This window comes from Opisthocomus hoazin, chromosome 5, assembly GCF_030867145.1.
Source record: "Opisthocomus hoazin isolate bOpiHoa1 chromosome 5, bOpiHoa1.hap1, whole genome shotgun sequence".
NCBI classification, from domain to species: domain Eukaryota; kingdom Metazoa; phylum Chordata; class Aves; order Opisthocomiformes; family Opisthocomidae; genus Opisthocomus; species Opisthocomus hoazin.
The window spans coordinates 14,068,918-14,093,866 of record NC_134418.1 but is presented as its reverse complement, the minus strand read 5'-3'; the positions used below and the strand labels follow the sequence as shown (position 1 = coordinate 14,093,866).

The 24,949-nt window shown below is 40.2% G+C and overlaps 1 protein-coding gene across 4 annotated transcripts in view; it reads left to right on the top strand.

Moving 5' to 3' along the window:
* MAN2B2 (mannosidase alpha class 2B member 2) overlaps positions 1-23,115 on the top strand; it is a 51,987-nt gene extending 28,872 nt beyond the window's left edge. For 2 of the 4 annotated variants that reach the window (XM_075420471.1, XM_075420468.1), the window contains exons 12-23: positions 1,961-2,152; positions 3,103-3,355; positions 3,455-3,565; positions 3,677-3,869; positions 4,531-4,683; positions 5,061-5,173; positions 6,093-6,210; positions 7,080-14,045; positions 14,882-15,211; positions 16,652-16,765; positions 17,871-18,004; positions 20,881-23,115. In XM_075420471.1, coding sequence (XP_075276586.1) covers positions 1,961-2,152; positions 3,103-3,355; positions 3,455-3,565; positions 3,677-3,869; positions 4,531-4,683; positions 5,061-5,173; positions 6,093-6,210; positions 7,080-7,174 — 1,228 coding nt within the window. In that variant the 3' untranslated portion in view covers positions 7,175-14,045; positions 14,882-15,211; positions 16,652-16,765; positions 17,871-18,004; positions 20,881-23,115. The remainder of the gene's footprint in view (positions 1-1,960; positions 2,153-3,102; positions 3,356-3,454; positions 3,566-3,676; positions 3,870-4,530; positions 4,684-5,060; positions 5,174-6,092; positions 6,211-7,079; positions 14,046-14,881; positions 15,212-16,651; positions 16,766-17,870; positions 18,005-20,880) is intronic. The other 2 variants (XM_075420469.1, XM_075420470.1) reach the window with 2 other exon arrangements.
* Positions 23,116-24,949: the final 1,834 nt, after the last annotated feature.

Here is a 24,949-nt window from a genome sequence, read left to right as displayed (position 1 = left end):
TCAACTGTGAAGCCTTATAAAGTTTGGTTGCAACATTAGAACTTCTAGGTCCTGCCTCTGCACTGGAAATACCCCATAACAGGAGTAGTAGAGAAGAGTTGGATATGTTTTGCTCCTCACTACAGTCTATAGGTTGCTGTATTAACACTAGCTAAAATGGTTGGCAGTTATTTGCCAAAGTGATTTTTCCTTTTTTGCCAGCAAGTCTCCAAAAGAGGAGCAGAGCAGGTAGCTGAGGGCAATAGCATCTCAAATGGCCTTTGTATGACTTTCCAAAAAGTGTGATATGGAGTCATGAATAGCTAAACTGTAAGCTTCAGGGGAGAAAGGAGGAGACAAAGTAGATATGAGCAAGTGTAAATTTTGCTATCCTGTTACCATTATATTCATTACAAGTGTTAAATATGGAAACTGGCATCATGCTGACTTACCGAGCTACAAAGTCAGTTAAATGAACCTAACTGTTCATTAATATGGTGTGATGTACCTCATTTTTGTGCAATAGGTAGGTGTTGATCCTGTAGCAACTCTCACATCAAAACAAAGAGCTAATGTAGATGCTGTTTCTGTCCTGAGATGCTTCTGTTTTATGAAAGTACAAAATGACATGGAAACTCATTTATTTACATACTCACAGATGTCTTAGAATCATAGAATCATAGGTTGGAAAAGACCTCTGAGATCATCAAGTCCAACCGTCAACTGAACACCACCTTGCTTACTAAACTGTATCCCGAAGTGCCATATCTACACATTTTTTGAACACCTCCAGGGATGGTGACTCCACCACTTCCCTGGACAGCCTGTTCCAATGCCTGACCACTCTTTCAGTAAAGAAATTTTTCCTAATACCCAGTCTAAACCTCCCCTGACTCAGCTTGAGGCCATCTGCTGTCGTCCTATCGCTAGTTACTTAGGAGAAGAGACCGACACCTGCCTCATTGCAACCTCCTTTCTGGCAGTTGTAGAGAGCAATAAGGTTCCCCCTCAGCCTCCTCTTCTCCAGACTAAACAGCCCCAGCTCCCTTAACCACTCCTCCTAAGACTTGTTCTATAGACCCCTCACCAGCCTCGTCGCTCTTCTCTGGACACACTCCAGCACCTCAATGCCCTTCTTGTAGTGAGGGGCCCAAAACCGAACATGGTACTCCAGGTGCAGCCTCACCAGTGCCAGGTACAGGGGCACGATCACCTCCCTGCTCCTGCTGGCCACACTATTCCTGATACAAGCCAGGATGCCGCTGGCCTTCTTGACCACCTGGGCACACAGCTGGCTCATGTTCAGCCGGCTGTCAACCAACACCCCCGGGTCCTTTTTTGCCGGGCACCTTTGCAGCCACTCTTCCCCAAGCCTGTGGCATTGCATGGGGTTGTTGTGACCCAGGTGCAGGACCCGGCATTTGGCCTTGTTGAAACTCATACAGTTGACCTCAGCCCATCGATCCAGCCTGTCCAGATCCCTCTGCAGAGCCTTCCTACCCTCGAGCAGATCGACACCCAACTTGGTGTCATCTGCAAACTTACTGAGGGAGCACTCAATCTCCTCATCCAGATCATTGATACAGATGTTAAACAAGACCGGACCCAAAACTGAGCCCTGGGGGACGCCACTGATGACCGACCACCAGCTGGATTTAACTCCATTCACCACCACTCTCTGTGCTCGGCCATTCAGCCAGTTCTTTATCCAGCGAAGAGTACACCCATCCAAACCATGGGCAGCTAGATTCTCCAGGATGATGCTGTGGGGAACAGTGTCAACAGTGTCTTAAAGGGAGGCACTTTAATTCTCTGCTGTCCTCATTTCCTAAATCTTATAAAATCAGTTACCCACTTTGAGGAAACAGATTTTTTTTTCTTACATTCCCAGCCTCACTCCTGTTGCAGTTCAGCTTTGCATCTATTATGCACAAAATGTGTTCGTAAGTAATATAATTTTTCCTCTTCTCCGGATTCACAGGAAGACTAACCAGACTGTCCAGTTGACCCAGGAGTTCCTTGAGTACCATGTGAACGGAGACGTGATGAAAGGACCCATTTCAGATAACTACCTATTTGCCCCAAATGCTTCAGCTGTTCCAGTATCAAAAGTGGTGGGATTGGAAGTGGTTTCTGGAAACTTGATGACAGAGATACGGCAGTATTTCTACAGGTACACCACCATGACAGCTTCACTTCACTGGAATGCTGAATTCTCTGAAGATACGTATGAGATGATTAACTCTGTATGCTTACTATTAAACAGTGAGCTCTGTCTACTGTTTAGGATTTAGACAAAAGAACTAGCATGCATCTGCTAAATGTAGTGCTGAGGAGGCACCTCCTTTAAATTGCGTGTATTGCTGCAGGGAGGGAGGTGAAGATTCCTCAGAGTTTTCTTCTGTGGTTCATTTTATAGTGCAGTTTCTGTTGGGATCCCTGTTCCATACAATTCAATGAAAATTGCAGCTAACATCTTCTTACATGAGTGGAATTTGGACATAATGGTTCTTTATTATAACTGTATCTTCATTACAAGTGAATTAGAGAAAGGAAAAATGAATCCCACACAAGGACACACTGCCCCGTGGTGAACTAGCTACTTCTCTGTGTTAAAATTATACTAGTCTGTAACCCCTTCACCCTCTTTTAAATCTGATTGTTTGATTGAAGCCTTTTGCTTTACACGGCATTGTATAAAGATTGTAGTTGAGAAGGACTTTTGGAAAACAGTGGAGTTCCTGCCTCAAAATTAATGCTGCCCAGATTGAAAAAATACATGTATTCTGCAGAATGTAAACATGTTTCTTAGGGAATCATAATTATTTAAAAATTTTTTGTTAATTTTGAGAAAAACAGAGCCTCTCTAATCAAATGAAGAGTCCTCTTTACCTTGCAACACTAAAGAAAATTGTAGGATATCATTTACTCCAGTTGAATATCTGTCCTTTGAAAATTACTTTAAAAATAAAAATAATTGTACATGTACATGAAATACATAGAAAACAGGCAAGAAAGTTGTCTATGTGTAGGATGACATCATGAATGATTTGCAAGTCTTGACATAACTGATCAAGTGCTCCACTTTATAAACTCTGCATATCTTTCCTCTCGTTTTTATAGTAATGTTACTGCTGAGGATTACATATATGCAGTATATACCAGGATGTATACAGTACCGGAAGGCTACGATGGGAAGTTGCTTTGCCATAGGATAGAGCAAGAATACAGTGTTGGGCCTTTGGAATTAAATCGTGAAGCGGTTCTAAGAACAAGCACAAATTTGAACACTGGGCAGCTACTCTACACTGATAGCAATGGATATCAGATTCAGAAAAGACCATTCAAGGCATATGTGAATAACACAGTCGCTCGGGTAGGCACAAAGGTGTAATCCAAAATCAGTTATGTCTTATTCTCCATTACTGTTACCTAAGTTAATATTATCACTGCATGATTTACTGTGTGTTTTCAGAACTATTATCCTATGGTCCAGACTGCCTACATTGAAGATGATACCACAAGGCTGATGCTGTTTGCAGAAAGAGCTCATGGTGTCTCAAGTCAAGGAAATGGACAAGTGGAGGTAACGTATAAAAATTTCTTTTTTCTAGGAGACCATAATTTCATGGCTGCTGATAATATAAATAAAGCATGCTGGCTGATTACTGTTGTGACATTTACCTTCCCAACATAGGTGATGCTTCATAGGAGACTGTGGAACAACCTTCAGTGGGACCTGAATTACAATCTCACTTTGAATGACTCTTCAGTGGCTCGCCCTGTGATTTGGCTTATTTTAGGAACGAAGGCTGTCACCAATATTTTATATCGGACAAGTGGACTGGCATTAGAACACAGGCCAGTAGTAATGTTTGGAGCATTATCAGGTAACTCATTCCATCTCCTGTGCTATCTTTAGCATCTGAATGGCTTATTTATTTTGCTCTAATTTATGCTATTAAGTTTGTAAATGGAGACTTCAAGCCTCCTGAATGGCAAAGTTAGTATACAGTGAGTTAGGAGGCAGATTTAAAGCCTGCTAATTACTTTGCATTAATTTCAAACATGGATGTTGTCCAAGTGTATGAAATGTTTCTCTTGTTATGTAATTATCTCTACTTTCAGAAGAGAATAAATTTTAAAGCATCTAATGAGAACAAAATGTCCACACAGGGAATTAGTGCAAAGTAGCTAGTGCACTGTATATCAGCTTCCTGGAAGCTGAGTCCTTAATGACCATTTCTGAGTCATTCTTTCAAAAATATTTATGTGACTTATTAAGTAAAACTGAAGCCTTTTCGTGGAATAGCAACTTCAAACTGCAGTGAAATTTGCTTTATGGAAAGCTCTAATATACTTCTCCAGCAGTTACACTCATATTGCTTTCTGCTTTGTATCTCAGAAGGCCTTGGAGGAGAAAGCATAGCATCTGCTTTGCATCTGCCTTGGCAGAAAAAGCAAAAATCTCTTTAGCCTTCCACAGTACCCTGGCCAGGCTTGTGTGTGTGATGGATGTTTGATGTTTGCTTTGTTTCACTTTGCATGGAGGAGATAAACCAAAGCTACCCGGACAGCTTCAGCAGAATTCAGCCCATGGTTTGCCTGTAACTGTCCCACCTAATCTTCATCTCCAGACTCTGAGCATTCCAGGGTGGAGATACAGCTCTAATCATGCAGAGCAGGTTCACAGCGTCCGCATGGGTAAGTGCTTTCAGAAGGGTGACTGGATGTTACACTTAATGAAGCTGTCTTTCTCTTCTTTCTGTCTTCTATGGCTAGTACTTTTATTTAATTCAAAGTGTCAAATTCCTCTATCAAGAAAGTTAATTATACTGTATGATTGCTCTAGTCAAAGAGTAAAATTTTTCTCCTGCATGAGTTCATCATGCCTGTTAGTTTCATTCCTGTCAACAGTGGGAGCTGTGTATTTCTGGCTGTTAGTCCTCTTGCTAATTTTAAAAGATGGGAATTAAATTCAAGTTATTAGAGTGTAAAGCTAAAAAAAAAAAAAAAGAAAGTTGAAAATTTGGCCTTGTTTTTGAAGTGAGAAAATGTTTGCATTTTGTTTCCTCTTAAAGGTAAACAGAAACAAGGTGATCCAAACTTCAGTCGTGTCCTGCTAAGAATTAGGCACTTGTATGAAGTTGGAGAGGATCCTGTGCTGTCTCAACCTGTGATAGTAAATCTGAAGGTAAATTTAATCCTTCGAGACAGAATACCAGAGACAGAGGTAGTTTTTTTCCAGAGAGAACTGGTTCTGGAATAAAACATGCCGTGTGCTACAGACATCACAAAAGATGGATACAAAAATACTAGTATGGATGCAAAAATACTAGTATAACTGTAACCTCACAGGGAAGCAGGTCTTATTTCTATTGCTTTGCAACACAGAGGTTGTTAGTTCAGATGAGGTTGTCATAGGCACAGCATGAATATGCATAAATATCCGTAGGACTGATTTTCTGGAGCTCTTGGTTATATAACACTTCCTGCAGTGCCTTAACCAGTGTAGAGAGTGGGAATCTGGTTTGCTGTTTCTTTAGGTATTGCAAGTTGTAACAATAGTTAATGAAATGTGGACAGGATTAAAGGAAACAAACTTTTTTTTTTTTTTCCTCTATAGTTTATTTCTGCAAGTTGTTGAAACTTTGGTCACTTCCATCATGTACTGTGTATTTTCAGTTTCTTTTTTATTTGATCTTTCATGTAGAAGTAGATTATTTCATAATGCATGGCAGGGTTTTTTTATTTTAAAATATGAAATTTTGATTGTGATGACAGAAACATGGGGCACGAGGTCTAGGATTCTCTGTTTTGTTTTTTAAAGTGCGGTGTGAGTTTCAGCTCTTGAATGAAGAGATTAGAAGGCTGTGAACTTTGCTGCAACACAGAAGAAGCTCTCGGCACCTCACTTCTTATTTTGAAGCCTGGTGAATCTGTAGTTGCCATTACGTTGCATGACCTAGCAGATTTTTAAAGTCTTTACTGCTCTGCTTAGCAGATCAGTACTAGAGAAGAAAGTTCTACTCTGCTCTGTGTACTAGACTGGTGAGTGTGATGCTGTTTTCAGTAAGCTGTGGTTTGATTCCTTGTGTTTTCTTTACTCACAGTCTTTGCTGCAGGGATTAGGATCAGTGAAGCTAGTAGAAGAGCGATCACTCACAGGCACCTGGGATGTAAACACTTTGAAACGGTGGAAATGGAAGACTGCACAATATCCAAGCAAAGGTAGGTGGAATAAGGTGGTTGGTGTCTATATTGTTGTTGACTGTTGAATCCCGATGAATGGTCTACTAAAAAGATAAAAATATTTGCAAGATTGTAATGTGTTGTTCTTCTGTGCGACAGACCTAGTATCTGGCAGAGCCTGCAAGCAGTAACATTTAGCAAAGATTCCCTGCAAATATTAGACTGCTGTATTTCTCTGATGGCTTGTTTTGCCTAGAAGTGTTAGAAAGCTTGAAAACTTTCTGGACATGTCTTTGTGCAGATAGAAATGAAACTTTATGAATTCACACTTGTGACAGATTAATTTTGTTAGATGCTCATGAGTTGTGTAAGCTTAAGCCTGTGCTGCAGAAAAACAGACAGCTGCAGTTAAAAATCCCCACTGTAATCAGCTTAAAAGACTGTGTGGATATGTTTCCAGTTACGGCTGACACTCAAGTCAAATGCTGTGGGTGACCTCATTTCATTTCTCATTCCAGTTAGTTGCTTGGACATTGTCCTTACTGTCACTTACATCCGTGTATGTGCTTTGTAAAAAGCTTGCAGAGGTTTTCGGCTACGCTAGGTGGGAGTTTAGAGCTCTGCTTGACCTGCATCTAGGAACTTGCTTGCTGTTTACTCATGGTGAAGAAAAGGTGCATGACTGGGGAGTCGTTCATGTTTTCTGTGTGAGTCAGTGTGTAAAAAGTAGATGGATTGTTGTATATTTTAATATTATGAATGAGTGTATCTTAGGCTCCATACTACTTAGAAATTGCTCAAACACCAGCTTTCAAGGAAGGAATGAGTTAAAACTGTTGAGATAGAATAACATGTACATTTGAGTAAAGCCTCTTGAATAAATTACCAACATTTTTTGTGTTTTACAGCATTCACCAACAGTACAGAGACCTCAGAGAACTGTATAGTAACTGTTTACCCAAAGGAAATAAGGAGTTTCTTTGTATACTTTCAAAGTCAATAAAGTTTGACATTGTATTTCAGAAGTGAATATGTAATAGCTTCTAATTTTTGTTTCAAGACATGAGTGATGATCTTGAAAAACATTCTACTGCTGTTAATGAAAGGAATAGTCATTTTGGAATAAATTTAGTTAAACTGTTGGCCTGAGTTGTGGGTATTTTTGTTGGTTAATTATTTACAACTTTTTTTTTTCCTGAAACATGTTCAATTCAAAAATACAGAAATGACCTTGGTGTTGCAGTGCAAGTGTATTGAACATTTTCATGCTTGCTGTGAGTAGTTTTGAAGTGATTGCTTCTGTGATGCTTCAGTGTGGAGCACTGGCAAACTCATATTAGTCCTACAGTCTTGAATTGACTTTCTAATTAGTGGTGATCTCAAGAGTCTCTTAGGGTTTTTATTATTAGAAGAGGTGACTTCCAAATCACAGAATAGCAATTTGCCATAGGACGTTCCGTTTCTACATGCAAGGAGGTATGCCTGTCGTGTTTCAGCTACGGTTTCTTTTGGGCAACAACTGCAAAGTTTCTTGTTTGATGTAAACTGAAATTGAATATACTGTTTGAATTCCTTTTCACTAATCTCATTTAAATTGTGTTTCTTAAGCTTTAGATTTTATTTGCTTCACAGTATCCCAGTCCTGGATGTTCAGTCTTTTGTTCTGGGTAAGCTGGAGCCAGTCTCTCAACAGAAGGTGTGTTGTCACATGGCCAGTAACTAACTCATCACATAACCTGAAGCAGGAACATCGTTCCTATGACACTGTGAACTCTGATACTTCTCGGGCTCAAAGAACATCCACAGTGGTAGCAAGAAACGTTTCATTAGCGTCGAGCTGAAGTTAATTGTGGAGGACTGTGCTTAGGGTTAAACTGGCAGTAAGTGAAAATTCTAAGTAGACCTGATTGAGCAGCAGCAGAAGGAAACTTGGCCAGTCGTTAGCTTTCCTAATAGCTGGTATACATTTATGTTCAAAAGAAGAGTTTAATTCTTCTATTTGTCATCTTAGCGCTCATCAAGGCAGAGCTGTAGACTCTGATTCTGTCCATGTGCCATTGGGCATCTCTACTTATTTTACTTATTCACCGTGAAAATGCATGTAGCTGAGAGGAGAATCAAGTCAGTCGCTTCACAGCAGTGGTAATGATGAGTTATGCTTGGTGCCACACTATACAAAACTGTGTTTTTGATGAGTGAAATGTAAAACTGAAGGAGGAAATACATAGATTTAAAAGAGGAAAATAGGTTACTTTTCAGTCAATTAATAATTCCAGATTTAGAACCATGTAAAAATGACATCTTACTGTGGTAATTTACTTTGGCTGTTTGGTAATAATTTCCTCCATGTGGAGACAGTGTTCAAGAACAAAGGAAACAGAGTGAAAAGGGCTCTCCCAGAATAGCTATTGTGAAGTAGTTATACTGTGGAAGAGCTGCACTGGTGGTCAGTTTTTCCATGTAGACAGCCTGTGTGTACTAACTGGTTGCATATCATTAAAATCACTGCAGAAACCGCCACATTCAGTTACTGGATGAAGAAAGGTTGGTGCGTATTTTCTATCGGTTATTTTTCATACTTGGCTATAAATATTCAGTGATATGCCAACCTAACCTGCCCTGCTGCAGTGAAAGCCATTTCCCTGCAACATTAAGCCCACAGGGGAAGTACATAGCACTGTAACTAGAATGCAGTAAAGCATGATGGCAGCTATTTTTCGTTTTGTTTTGTGTATGTGTTTGGGAAATGAAATGCTTGTGGCTAAGTAATTTTCCTTGCTTGTACATCTTTTCTCATTCCCTGCTTGGTTATGCCATGCAGTATAATGGGTATACTGTGTAGGTTACACAGTGGTATGATTACAATTCATATTTTTGTGACTGAAGCGGTATTCACTAATACATGTGCTGGTAACGGGCAAGTCTTGCTGGTAGATTATAAAAATTGAACTGTATCTTCAATGGGCAATTGCATGGTCAATCCCAGCCAAGCAGTAAAGGATCCTGCAGCTGCTTTCCCAGACATCAGGCTGATGTTTCTAGTAGCCTGTGTTAGAACAAACCCTACAAAAACCATGGGTGTGCCAGATACTGTAAACAGGAATACCTCATTACCACCTGATTTATCTGTTGGGGTTTTCTCCTGCTTAAAAAAAAAAAAAAACACGAATATTTTATCTGGAGTTATTTCAGTGCAATTGGCCATCAGGGAATAATTTGCCAGAGTCAAATCTTGTATTGCACCGGAGGCATCCGCGACTGTGGTCTGTAAAAAGCATGGCATTCCTGCTAGAAGATGATGTCGTTGCATATTTTATATGTTATTTTTCCTGAGAAATCTTAGCCCAAGCGAATGGAAGCCTGCAGGCATCTCTGTAGAGTGACCCGTTTAGTAATCATCATTTTTCTTCCCTCACATGTATCAAGATAGTGAGGAGAAATATTGCAGTGCTACATCAAGACTTCATAGAAATCAGGCCACTCTGTACTTAAATACTACTTCAAACCATGGATCAGATCGGACACATGAAAGAAAAGAGGGTGGATGTAATGTTATAAGCAGAGGAAAAAGTCACGCATGCATGCAGTATATTTGTGCTATGGTAAATAAGCTTTGTTTTTAATTTTGTTGGAGTTATGGAAGTAGCAGTTACGGAGTGGAAGAGCTAGGAGGAGACGGCAGAGCACTTGGGTGTTGAGGAAGGTGAGGGTGTAACAAGCAGTCAGAATGAAACTGATCTGAGAAGTCTGAAATGCAGAATCTTCAGATAAGAGCTGATTTTGTCCACAGCTCCTCACTGCAGACCCTTCAAGATGCTGCTGTTTTGGGTCTTGTGGGAGATCAGTTTATTTTGCCTGGAAAACCAAATCATATTCGTTCCATCACTCTGTGTAATTTTGAGGAGCAGAAGCTTGAATGTCCTCGAGAGCTGGTGGAGTCCTATTTGTGTCCAGGGACAGAGTGGCTCTCAGCAAAACCGTGTTTCACCATCTCCTTTTCCAGCGCCCAAGGCCACTTTTTCATGTTTTCTCTGCTGGCTCTAGGCTCTGCTGGCTCTGGCGTTGCTCAGTGTCTGGTGCGGCTTGGGCTGCAAAAACACGAGCCTCGCTTGCAAAGGTAGAAGGAAACTGCTTCCAGCTACTGAAGATGCCAGGTCTTGCCCCTGCTTGGCAAACCCATGGTCGAGTTGGTTACATTCCACTTTCCTTCCCATCAGCATGTTCTATCTCAAACAGTTCTAGTTACATCCACTTTGCTGCAATGTAGGTAGTAGTTACTTGAACTCCCAAGAGCAATAAATTTTTGTTAGCTTTTTTGCTTTCTAGGAAAAGTTCGTTCATAACCTTTATTTTACATTAAGCCAGATACAAACCTAAAATAAAGCTAAAGAAAATAGCTCCTCTTTCATGCTAGCATTTATCTTTGAGAAAGTTCTGCTATGAATGTCTTGAAGCCAGCACCCTGACTGTTTTTTTGATATTGTGTAAGAATTACATAGCTGCTCTTTTGAAAGGAAATTTTTGCAGATCTCATCTTTAATCACTATATCAGGTAAAAGAATCACTGGTAATACTAAAATTAATTTGAAAATTAATTGTGGTATCCACAATTGGCATATTTGTTTTGTCATTCCATTTGTGCTGTGGAGCTGTTTTTACTACTGAGACATAATTTGTTATTCACAGTTGGAAAACAAATTAGGGCTGTGTTTTCTGTGCGAATAAAGAAGTGTGCTAAGAAGAGTCCTAGACTCAACATCAAAGTAAGGTTTTGGTGGTTTTGTTTGGGTTGTACCTGGACAAAATTAATAACGTGTATGTACCATACAGAGCACATAGAACGCCGCTGACTGTCCCGAGAAGTTAGGAGGTCTGTTACATGGCAGTTAGGTAGTGGATAAAAAGCCCAGGTGACAGCATGCTTTCCACCTTGTGTTTGAGGTGGAAGAGGGGAAGACTGAGAAGTTACGCACAACAAAAGTCAGATTTGCATTTTCACCAGAACATTCTTCTGGCACACCTGCAACTTTCTGCAATGTTTGTTATGATTTGAAGAAGATCTTGAAAAGGCAAATGTGAACTAAAATTTTTTTTTTTAAAGAACCGGATAACATATCTTTGGCTTAGTACTTCAGAATTTTGTTTCAAGTATGAAAATTTCAGATTGTTTTCATAACAAAAAAAATGTAAATGGTTTTTGCTCCATCTTCTTATTCCAATGCAGCAGAATTACAAACTCATTTTGACTACCTTGAGTTTCACGCATACTCTCCTCAGTGCTGCTGTAGCTTAATAAACTTTCCCAGCTGAGAGTAACACCTCAGAAATGCTGCTGTCTCATTAGTACTTGTGTTACAAGCTCTCAAGCAAGTCTGACATATGGGTAAGGAGGAGGGAGGGGGTTTAGGTCCTCTTTGTTTAAAAGTTTCGAGTGTGTTTTTCAGTATGGCTCCACTGACATTCTTTGAATGCCATGGAGAAAAGGTTTGGGAAGACAGATTTGTGCAAAGTATCCAGAAGAGACTGGCTATAACTGTCATTGCCTCTCCAAGAACAGAGTGCCTCTGCGCTCAGCAGCTGCTCTGCAAACATTTCCAGCACACAGGTGAGTAAAGGTACACATTTACAGAATCCAAATTCACCCATGCGGCTTCCAAGGTTAATGAAGATTAAGTTGAAAGAAGAAAACTTAAAAGGATCTTTCTGTTGCAGATGCTTTCCTGACCCACATAGTCATTTTGTGTGATGCACTTCACCTGGCAGCAAAGCTGGCTTAAGAAATTCTGTCACCCTATTTTTCCACCCACTCAGTAGTACTGTGATGAGAGTTTGTGGGGTTGTGTTGTAAAACGGTACAATGAAGTAACCTGGGCTAAAAATAAACCTTTTTCCCAACCCCTTTTTCTGTGTGCTAGTTCATTTCATCTCTGACAGGAGATGCTTTGGATTAGAACCAAAGCATCTTTCAGAGTAAATATAAGATGTGGTGAGCACTATTGAAAAAGCTTCACCTAGTCCCTAGACAAAATGTGCTACATGCTGGAGCTGCCAGCTGCATAACTCAACACTAAATACACAAATGTGGGTTTTTAAATACAAGAGAAAGTAGTTTTTTCCCTTGAATTTACACATGCTGCTTCACTTATTCCACATCTTTGATCAGTAGTACCAAAGATAACACGAATGTCAATGCTAACAGAATTATTTAATATAATTTAAAAATATCTTTAAGTTTTAATTATTTGCTTTAATGTATCTTTTCATTCACTTGAATTTAAAGGTATTTGTTGTGTTCTCGCTACCTCTAAAAGCTGATAGCCAAGTCAGCTGAGTACCATCAGAAATGGGGATAGATTACAGCACTTTGTGACATGTATCTTTGCCATTGTCTCGTTTTTAATTTTACCTGGCAGTCTAAACGGCACTGGAAACTACTCCTGTAAGGTAGATACTGAGAAGCGGGTGAGCTGATGCATCGTGCTTTTGTTGCTGATGAGTGGAAAGGAACACTGCTTTAGGCTTTGAATGTGGCTGTGCCTTCATCATGAATTGCAGTTCAGCTGTTCTGCTGCTAAAACCTGATGTTAGTTCTAGAAAATTTTGTGGTAAATGGGTTCTTATCAAGTTCTTAATTTAACTGATTCATCTTCTCAGCATGTTCTGTTTCTTTTTGTTGTTGTTGTTGTTTTTCCTGTCATTGCAATTCTGATGTTATCCGACTGGACACGTTTGTGGGACATTTTTGTCTGGCCTGGTACCTTTGCATTTGAAACTTCTGTCAAGGGAATAAGACTGGATAAGTTGTGCAAATGGAAGCAGTGTTTTGTCTTCCACTTTTCTTGCCAGGCAACATAAGTGATTCTGGGTTGGAGCCAAAAACCGGTACTGGAGAACATTAAGTAGCATACAGTTATCTATATTTGTAGAATTTTTTAAATAATAGAAGGCAAATAAGTTTCAACATGGCCCTTAACTTGATGGTGTAACTGTAGATCATTTTATTTAACCCATGCTTGTAACCTTCCTGAAACAAGCCTTAGTTAACATACATGGCACTGGTACTGCATTAATGCATCTGCGCCCAGAGGTACTGGTGAGATGCATTGTGTACACAGCATAGTGTCCTGGGTTGCTTCCCACTGATGTTGCGGGATGTCAGGGCCACTGTGAGCACGGTCTTTGAACTCAGCCTTGCTCCATTGCTCCTGCCAACAGAGCTATGCTACCGGCAAGGCAAAAATAGGCAAGTACTTTTCACAGGAGAGAATTTAAACAAGATTTCAGCATGATGATAATGAAATGTGTGATAAGGAAAGACAGCAGTAGTGCTTGGTGTCAGTGTAACCTGTGTACAATCGTTGTCTCTTGGGCTTTGGAGAAGATTCATCAGGTTGGCTGGAAAAGGCTGCTGACAAGCGTTTACACAGTAGCTAAAGAAGTCTCATCGTCATAAAATGTCTTTAAATGAAGGATTACAGAATTACAATGGCAAAGGTTCACAGGAGACCACTGTAAGCATGGAAAAGCAGTTCTGTATATCGTGGCAGAAGAGGCTAATCTAGTGTTGAAAGGTAACCATTTGGGACACAACTTTGAAGAAGGCATGTTCTGATTTCAGAGAGGGTGGCTGGGGTCTAAAGCAGACACATCTATGATGGCAATTTCAAAGAGCGTAGGAAAAATTTGGGTTGCATTTCGGTTTCTCTCGTTCTTACCACATGAGGGAAGAGGAAGTTAAGCTGCGAATCTGACACGCTTTCATTTGTTGTTTTGCTGATCTTCGACAAAGATACCCTGATGCGAGAGCTAATAATCCTGCGTGATGATCATCGTTTCACTGAAACTTCTTTTAACAATGTGTTTTGGCTCCTTAGGTAAGTGCTGTTTATTTTCTTTGTTTTGTTTATAGTTAGTCACCTGTAATTCTTAAACTGGATTTAAAAAAACTTCTCACAGTATGTCCACCTCAGATAGACTTGTGTGTGATACAAGGAGGATGTTAACTATATTTTCATAATGCTGAAATCAAAAGTAAAATGTGCAGGGAATCAAAAAGCGTTTTCACAGAGAGGTTGTTACAGAAAAAGTGTAGAGCACCAGCTGTGGTCTGCATGGCATGTTGTATACTTATTACACTAAGGAGGTGAATTTGATGCTGCAAGCTACTTGTCAGCAAAAATTTAATGAAAGAAGTTTACACAAAATTAAAAGAACACACTTCAAAAATGCTGTACATCTGTCACTAACTGGAAGCAGTGCAGGACAAGAACTCCTACATGGTGACAAAAACTGTAGTGGATTTTTCTTTCATGTTGATGAGTCAATATTCACTGATGAATCATTCTGAATTACTCCTTCTGGTCATTCTTTATCTGGTAGATAAAGTGTTTAATATGCTTCAGGCTCAACCTCTATTATAAAAGCTTTTTGCTGAAAATAAATAAGTATATCAGTGAGTAAACAGAAAATCTTAATTTATTGCACACAAACAATGATGGAGGGCTTTAACACACCAGATTAAGTTTCCTTTAGCCAGGAAGTAACTGCCGTTGTTCAAGGGAGAAGTGGATAGTAACTAATCTTCAAAATCAATCTCATAATGATTTTACAGTATTAGCATTATTTTAAATACTGTGATTGTAGAAATTACAGCTGTAATGTCATCTCTTTGCTCCTTTAACTTGTAAATTTATGTGTATTTCTCCACTAGCTACAGGTCCCAGTAATTTGACAGTCATCCAAACGCCAACAAAAATACATCTATCAACTGGAGGCTACACTGAAATTGCCTGTATTTGGGAAAAACCTGTTGTGAGGTATAGAGTAAGCTGGTATCTTGTTAATAAGGAGAACATCACCAAAACTATATCATCACACCTTGTCTATGTATCCAATGTCACCCGTGAAAACAAGGACATGCTAGTGATAAAATCTGCCAGTGTAAATGACACTGGATTTTACTACTGTGAGATAATTATTGAAATACCTTTCTGTAAGAAAGTCTATGGAAATGGGACAACCGTCGTTGTTGAAGAGAAAGGTAAGCTAGCAAGAACATACGCGTGCCACTTATCATCATAAAGATTCTTCAGTTTGAACTATTTTACACATTTCCACCCTCTCCTACATCCCCCCCTTAACACTGTGGATCTTGAGATGAATGAGACAAATACAGTGAGGACCTGAATGGCTCTTAATGACAATTGGCTTAAGCTCTCTGCCTTAATAGCCCCAGTGTAGTGTTTGTTTTCTTCTGTAAGGGTTTGCTAATAGGAATTATTAGTTAGGGTCTACAAAAAAGCTGTGCATCAGCTGTGTGTTTCACAAAAGACCCAAATGCAATCCCTGCTCAGAAGAGATGGGATAGGCTAGATGTGAGACAGTGAATGAATCTGCCCTGTGGTAAGGAGTGGCTGAAACAACCACGTGGTTACTCTATTCAGTAATACGTACCCTTTGCTAACCGTTTTATCTTTTTATTGCAAGTTCTTAATAAAAAATGGGAGATAAATCATTATGGAAGATAGAGCAGTATAGGCTCTATATTTATAAGGATTTGTGCCCATAAAATTGTTGTAACAATATGTTTTATATAGACTGTCTCCTTATTTTATTATAGTCATATGCTAAGCTTTATAGGGGAGCAATTTACAGTCCCAATTCTGAATTAAGCATTGAAAAGCATTAATACAATGAGCATTCAAACACAATTAAATTTTTCAGCACTGGGAGTGAGGTATGATTCACCTTAAATTATGGAAAGAATATGACATACCTAGAAAACAGTTTGCCTCACTTCTGTCACATAACTGCCTCGAGACAATGCACATCAGTTCTCAAAGATGCTGATCTCTGCCCCTCTCTTTCTTCTGTTCAGCTGTAGAGAAAGACTAGAGGCCTAGCTCTGACTAGACTTTTAACATTATCAAACATCATTCGTATATCGACTTGTCAAGTATGCGAAGTAACTTTTCCGTTGATCCAGCACAGTCCAGTTTTGGAAACCATTTTATACTGTTGGCCAACTGGTAGTCCAAAGGGAGGCACAAAAATTGTCAAAGATTTAGAAAACATCAATTACAGAGAATGAATGAAGTAGTGTTCAAAATGGTGGGAAATGAATGTAAAAGGCCTTTAAAGAATTAAAATAATCTAAGCTCCTAAAATGAGTTAGCTGATCTGATCTCTTACTTGGTCAAGTAGTAATAGCCTTGAAGTACAAGAAGAAAAGACTCACATTAGATGCTGAGGGGAAAAAAATGTCAAACTGTAGGAGCTATAGGAAGGATTGATGTTACTGTTCATCAGGCGTGCATTCCTCAGGAATAGTAAAGTGTAGATGACCTTACACTTGGGTGGGGGGTGGACCAATTCACTTCTGAAGTCACTTTTAATTTCATTTTTTTTCTTTTCCTATGGTGTTGTTCTTCTGTTGTATCTTTGAATAGTACATAACTTTATTTAAAATACATAATTGCAGAAGCTCTGTCATTGAAAAAGCGAGATTCGTCAATATGGGCCATCATTCCTTTCTTAGTGGCGGCAGGAAGCTTCTATCTTTTCTACAAAAAGAAACAGCACTCAAAACTTTCTGGTGAGTGACTATATTTCTATTAACACATACTCTCTACGTTAGATGTTTGTTTTGAGATGGCTGGACAGGTGCACCTAAGAGTCATCATGAAGCGGAATTTCAGTGTTTAACTTTTACTTACCTGGTCCTGCTCTGCTAGGGACACCTCAAACTGAGAGGAGGGATCAGAGGCACAGCTTGTAGTTCCAAGTGAGTGTTCTTGCGGCCACTTGCCTCCATTATTTATCTTTCCAGGAAGGGCGATCACTTAGACTAAAGATCTTGGCCTGGCTAGGGTATTGAAGGATATAAATTCTGACAATTTCTTAGCAGACTGAAAAAGTGAAGAGCCAGAACTTAGCTCTGCCTCATAGTCTTACTCCTGGTAGTGACACATAGAAGTGACATCTGAAAGACTCAGCCTTGGGGACTTCGTTCTGAGCCATATTCTTTAAGCTGTGAATTTAACTACATATTAATTTGGGTGTTTTTTTCAAAATCGTGGCATGGAAGATGGGAGAAGTCACAAGAAAAAAGAGTGAATGGCAAGGGCACAGGACGAGTATAAATGTAGGGCATCTGCGGGCGGTGGCTACAGACCAGTGACATACAATCTAAGGCAGCCTGCTAAGTAACAGTAGCACGAGTATTATGTTTGCAATGTGAGGCTTACTCAGCTTCTGAGCCATTGGGAATATAGGTGGAATATCTATGACTTGAGATGCAATTCCAATTGCAGATTAAAAAAGCAAGGGGAGGGGATTTAGGCAAGTGAAAGCTCCTATTTCAGTCACTGGAGTTGATCCAGGCATGGATCTTGAGGCCTCTGTGTGAACTGCCCTGTTGTAGGTGTGTACTTAAGGGTGATCTGATCAGTTCCTTAGATCGGTTTCCGTGGCACAAACTCTCTCGGCCAGATCTCTGTCACCTAAGGGGTGTTCAGAAACCTGAAGGTAGCTGTTTCCACCTGCAAGCTGAACACCAGTCTAGCGGCTGTCATCAAGACTAGCTGTACCAGAGCTCTGCACTCTTCATTTCAGAGCTTTGTAGAGCTCTGGTAAAGTACCAGTGTGACTCTGGGAATGGCCAATAATCAAGCAGTGACTCTAACTTGGTTTCTGTTAAGGTTCTGCACACCTTCCTGTGCCAGCAGGAAGGCATCAGCAGGAGCAGATGCTCGAAGCTGCAGAACTTCATCGTGGAAATGAATCCACCAACGAAGAAGCTGAGGAAAACTCAACATGTAATTCTGCTGAATGGGTAAGTGCTTTATAAAAAGACTGTCGCTATGAGAGGACTTTCAAAATGAGGCACTGGGGAGTGCACCGGACAGAAAGCATTCAACAAGCTGCTGTTCCTAGGACAGCACCTTACTACACAAGAAAAAAAAAAAAAAAGACAATGTTTTCTTGCAAGAGACAACACTCAGAAATAAGAAAAAAGATATTTATGTAGTAGGAAAGTATTGGATTCTGTTGTTACATTTAATGACACTAAAATCGCCTGGAGAAGACGGCAGCAAAAGGTGGAGAATATCAATATAGAGACTGAGTGAAGGAAATGTAGAAGTAAAAAATGGCAATAAAGTCCCTTTACATATACTTGTATACCAAGCTCTGGGGGCTTGTGCCAGCTTCAGCTCAGTGGGCCATTAGAGCTGGCAACACTTGCTGAGAGCAGGTAGCAGATTTCAGGCAAGCTCCTTTTCCCAGGCAATTATTCATCTTTTAATTACATTAAAACATAAAGTGAGCAAGGGAAAGAAGCCCTAATTTAACTCTTGCATAGGCAGGTGCAACTTCCGTTGCAATCAGCTGGACAGGCTTGGACAAGCCGCACAGAGGGGATGTAAAATGCTAAAGCCCATGGTCGCAACGGCAGTTGTCAAGCTTACAGATTCCTGAATTCTCCTGTCAGAGAACCTGGCTTCCGTCTTGATTTGGTCATATTGGTACTGAAATCGTGGTGAGGGAGAAGATCAGGATGCAGGTAGTAAAACAGTAACACCTCTCTTTTATTGTGCAATAGTTATCATTCTGAAAAAAGAAAATGTATAGCTGGGAAAATTTGTTCCCCATAGTAAGTAAATTACCACTGAAGCTGAGACTTGCTTTTACAGGAGATATCATAGTAGAAAATTTTTAAAATACAAGGCATGAGATGGTCTGGTCATAGTAATAAAATACTCTGATTACTGGCTATAAATGGATAACTCTTCTACTTGTTAATATTTAACGAAGACATCAGAAAACGAGGTTGAGAATGAGAAAGCAAGCATCAGAGGTGATGCAGAGTTCATTAGTAGCCATGAACTGCTCAGGTTTTGACAACAAGACTCATCCAGAGGATGTGTGAATACAATTATAGAAGGTGTTTTGTTGTTGCTTTATAATTTAGCAGCTGTTAGCCACAGCGCCGTGTCATGATACAGGTTCAGTGTTTTCTTTCATGTAACAAACCTTTTTGCTACTTTAATGAAAGCAGAAAGAGTGATTTCATAGTGGTATCGTTTTAAATATTAAAGCATAACTGAATCTCATAAATCATTCAAGAGAGGGAGTAGATTAGTAAAGCTAGTACATACGAAGTGCATGGACACTGTGTCTCAAACAAATTAAGCCAGTAGTGATGAGCAAATATGGTGTCTCTGGAGCTGCACTCATTGCCTTTCAGTTGTGTTGCAGAACATGATCAGCTTAATTTTATTCTTTTTTTCTGTTTGTGCAAAAGTAAGTCTCTAAAATGTTCAAGCTAGTTTTTTATGTTGCTTACGCTTTGTTTTTTTTTTTAAGCTTGGAAATTTGCTGTACATTCTGGGTAGGTTTGGGCACTATATCTAGAACAGCGAACGCAAAGGTTCTGTACGCCTCTGCAAGGCCATTTACCATCTCCAATTTATGTCATGTTTTTTTCCAATTCTTGGGGTCGCGAAGGCAAACTTGTATCACAACTTGAATCAAGGCAGGGATTTTATTCTCACCCGTATCTTATGTCGTAACGACGTTGAGCAGTGAGGTCCGGTGACAACACATAGCTCCATCTATCTAAGTTAACTTAACCTGACAGTGAGTATACCCATGGTAAATCTGGCTGCTCTAGTCATGCTTTTACTATATAGTACTTATCCCTGTGTCTCTGGAGATGCATCCCGTATTTCCTGAGTTGCGATGCTCAGGCAGTGCTTCCCAGACACTTCTGCCAGCTGCAGGGGAATTTGCCCCTTGAGGGAATTCTTGGAGCAGTTGATGATTTTTTTCATTGCTAAATTCTGCATGTTCCAGCCCAAATCTAAGCATTGCTTTAGTACCAATGCAAACTTCCAGCTCATGGCACCACACAAACACCACACTCCTGACGGGTTCTGGCTGTGCAAAATGCATAGAAGCATGATCCAGATTAGGTGGCCATACCTGCCATGCCTCCTGTTTGACATTCAGCCAGCAGGTACCTCTCTGTTCTGAGCATCAGTCATTAAAACAAAAATAGTAACCCCCCCATAGTAAAGTACAAGTGTGAAGACAAAAAGCTACCACTTCGTGACTTCCACCTTTTTGTTGTCCTGTGCTGAGAATTTGATTTGATATGTCTGTGAGCACAGGTCTTTGTGCACATTTCAGGGAGATCTTTAATTCTCAGGTTTTGCTAAGGGACTTACCTGAAGATACGAAAGCCTACATGTGAGTAGGAAATGAAAACAGGGTGAGTTTTGCACAGTCTGGAATAACATCTGAATACTGCAGCAGTGTGCTGGTTTACTGCATCAAAAGAGCATCCATACAGAAGGAACAGTGGGACAAAACTTCTTGGAAATACTGGAGTTACATTATTAAGGAGATAAAAAAGCTTTGCCATTTCAGATTTCATAGAACTTGGTTTACGCTGGAACTTGACATCTTTGGTATTTGAAAGAAGTAGCTGGTGCCTAATTAACTAAGAGAATTGAATCCAAACATAGGAAGACTACCTTTCAGTGTTAATACTGAGATACTCTTTCCCTCTGTAATTACAGCTCTATGGCCTGTGTTTCCCTCTGTTCCCTCAGGCTGTGGTAGATGCTGTGTCTTGGGTAAAAGTTAATTTTAAATAGACTTTATGGGTAGAAGTTGTTTTGACTGGAGTTTTCTTTGCTTTTTAAGGCTGTGTCTACACTTTATGAATCACTTGATTCTTTTTTGCAATGAATCGAGAGGAAAAGATGACAAACCACTGCGACTATTGTATTCAATGCAGCAGATGAGCAAACCCCACAAACTAGGGAAGCTGAAACGTCTAGAATGAGACAAGGATCCGCTGTCTACTTTGACATTCAGAACTAAAAGGACGTCATAAACAAAATATGGTTAAATAACTATGAAACTGAAAACAATATGATAATTTGCTGCTGAAGGATGGATTACGTGAGCTCCTGTCAGAAGCATGTCAGAGCAAAATATACAAAAAAAGGTTGGTTCCAAGCAGTCTATGAATGTTTTGTCACTAACAAAACACTGTAAGGAGTCTGAATTTGGAGGTTATGTCATTTTAGAAGACTGTCTTCAACTCTTCTCCCCGTGGCCAGAAATAACAAAGGATGTATTATACTTTGAAAAATCTCCTGGGCTGAACGTTGTCCAGCAAAAAACATTTCTGCAGGCAGCCTATGTATAAATAGCAGAAGGGAGAGAAAAAATGCACATGGTGTTACTCATTTGACCAAATAGACAGTACTACACATAGGATGGAGTCTGATCTCTGAAACTATCATCAGTGCTGACCGTGTCCTAGCCAGAGTGGTATGCCAGAAAGGACTATATTCCTGTAGAAAGGGACTGGTAGTGTTAATCCATTCACACGCTAGGAAAAGCCTTCCAGAGAAGGTAGTCTCCTACGCATAATGAAATACTAGGTTTAAATGAAGTTGTATGTATTACTAATATGTATAATTATTGTCTACTTGGTGGAGGAGAGGTGCTTGGAGGAGATGGGAGTCTTAACACTTGTTCCACTTCTGCCAGCTCTAGAACTTTTAAAAAAAATCGCTGAAGAAAAATCAAAACTGAAAATGTAAAACCTGGCTTCCAAGGTCTGAACAGAGGTGAAGAGTACTGACAGCAAAGCTAATGGCAGGTGTCCAAGGGCTGCTGAATACTAAGAGCAGATATCTGAACTGTGAGTGCATTTATGTACCGGGATTATTTTGTCTTCTGTTAAAGTTTTTTCAGACCTTATCTGGAGGTTATATCATCTTGCCAGCAAGGCAGAGAGAAGTGACTTCACTGCTGAAGAAATGTTACAGCTTGTACCTGGGCAGTGCAGTAGATGCAGACGAGATTTCCCAGAGCCCTTAAAAACAGTTTGCATAGTTTGGATGTGTGACTGCCTTGCTACCCAATATTCCGTAATGAAATCTTTGAGGCCATACAGCATGGCTCATGCTCTGGCTCTGTCTATCCTATAGCGATTATAGTTCACAAAGCTGCCTCTCAAATTATTAGCTCAGCCGTGGTCACTGTTTGGTGTGGATCCTCTTTCCTGGGCTGTTCTGTCACCTGACCTTAATGCCCTTCTGCAGTGAAAATGCTGCTGTCTGATACATGCTGTAATCACTGCACTGGGAACATACCCTGTACAAGAGAAACTATTTGTTAAAGCACATCTCATTATATTTATGTATCAAATGAATAAAGCAAGAGGATTTTATTTTCTTTCTTTTGAAGTTCAGTCATTTTAAAATCTTGATGTTTTTTGTCCTGAAACGCATTATTACAGATTTGTTTCCTTTACTGCATGGTGAAACACTGTCACGTGCCATATTCCTTTGAGGCTCACAAACAGCACTCTAGATTTCCACAAGCCCTGTAACTCTGTCCCCTGCACAGGAAAGTCATAATCAGTAACAGGGGTGGTGACCTTCAGGCCAGGTCCCTGAGCAAGGAAGCACTGTAACTGGGTGCAGTAAGTTTTGGTCTTTCCGTTTATTACTGGTTACTTCTCTGTTTAAGCACAATGAGGAGATGTATTCAGGGAATTGTTAAAGGAAAACAATTAAATTAAGAGATTGCCACCAAGCCACACTTTAATAGTGTCAAAATCATATTTTCATTACAACACTATTAATAAATTGATGATTAAATGTGGTTCCTACCAGCAAAGAATGCTGCCATATTAACAGCTGCTTGTATTTTGTATGCTAACACGGTCATTTCCAACATCTGGCAGCTGCAGACTACATCCAATTTACGATGACCTATTTTATCTACAGCTGACAGTGGCTATGAGCCAGCAGAGTCTTCTCAGAGCTCCTGCTGGTTGTCCTACCCAGTCAACAAGAGTTTGACACCTATGTGTCATGTATATCATCTCTGCTTCTGTACCAGCTGGGAAGCAACAAACCCTGACAAAGATTTTCCAGGGCAGGCAGACTTCTGCTTTTTCTTCTTCATGGTTATTTTGATAGCTTGAAAAACAAAAAAGAGCTCTGCAATTAACCTCAGAATGTATTCTAGCATTCAGTATGATCTCAATTTTAACTTTCAGCATATAATGAAATTCATCTCTTAATAGCAGAACTCACAGAGAATCCTGGGCCTTTGCTTTTAGTCAGTTTTGGTGGTTATTCCCTCTTCAACAGGCTGCCGCAGAGTGATGGTTCCATTCTGGTTTGATCTGAGGTTCAAAGTCCTTTGTTAAGCATAGGATAAAACACGCTCACCGTGTGAGCGCGACCGTCACAATGTGTTCTAAAGCCTCGCATGCGTTCTGCCACGCTTGTAATGTCTCATCAGTGCACTTGGCTTAGTCATAGTCCTACAAATGAGGCTCCCTCTCTGTGTCTGTCGCACTCGTGACCCTGGTTTGGAGAGCTAGTGTAGTCACCGTGAGACTACAGCCCGGAACTCACTTCCTGCTGCGTTGCACAATCATCCCAGGAGTTGCAGTTAAATTAATCTACCTAGCACTTAGGCAGCTAGTCTTAGCAACTGGGCACGGATTATTTCAGCCTGACTGGAGCCACACTTTTTTTCCAAGCCCTAGGTTGGGGTTCTTTCCTCTCACAGTACCTGTGGAAGAAGAGTATGGAGCAGGTATTCCTGGCTCCATTACACCAGTGATCCATGGGAGCAGGCAGGATGAGGAGGTGCCCTGACCAACGCATTGGCAAAATAGTCATGTTTGTGTGTGATGCTATGACTAATGTTCTTGTGCCTGGTAACGGTAACGCTGTCAGAACAGCGATGACGTTTACTTGGTTGAAACTTGATTTTATCTAAAGTGGTTCCTCTGCACCGTTGTCATCAAGAACCACTGCAAAACCGCCACAGTTCTCAAAAACTCAACAGCTACAGCCCGGGCTTAGATCGACTGAAGGATGTCTTCATCCAGCTAGTTAAGAACACTCTCAGTTTAAAAACACTCCTCCATTAGGCAGGTGCAGCTCGGGAGACAGGCTAAATCTACTGAGAAAGTCTGATCTTTGCAAACAGGAAAAGTTTTGTTTGAATTGTGATTCCTGTCTAGTTCCTAGGCATTGCTTGAGAAATAAAAATTGAAATCAATACTTTGACTGAGCTAAAATGTTTTTACCTGTGTCCAGGGTTCAGCTGGGATAGGGTTAATTTTCAGAAGAAGCTGGTTGGGCTGACCTAAACCAGCCAATCAAATGGGATGTTCTATATCATGTTGTGTTATGCTCGGTGTTTAAGTGGGGCAGCTGGCTTAGGCAGGGTGATTTGTGACTCAGGAGCAAGCTGAGCATCAGGCAGTGACAACATTGCATGCTGTATATTCTTTTTATCAGTGTTATTGTTGTTATTTTCTTCTCCCTTTGCCATCCTGTTAAACTCTTTTTATCCCAACCCACAAGTTTTGCCTTTCCCATCTGATTCTCCTCCCCATCCCACCAGGGCAGGGGAGGAGTGAGAGAGCAGCTGCCTGGTTCTTTGTTGCCAGCTGGGGCTAAACCACGACAACTTGCTTCTCTATTGTAAATACTGCAATCTTCAAGTAGATCCCAAATTTTTAAAAAATCACACCTGAGGGGAAACTGAAGAGTGTCATGGGGTCTGCAGGGTCCATGTTTCCACTAACCTAAAGAGAATGCTGTGCTGGTTTTCTTGTGCCTTGATGAACTGAGCTTTCAAACCCAAATGCAATTTTGTGTGCTGCATCTATTTCACCATCAGATTCCAAATCAAGATGTGTTGCCACATTCTCTATAAATAAGAA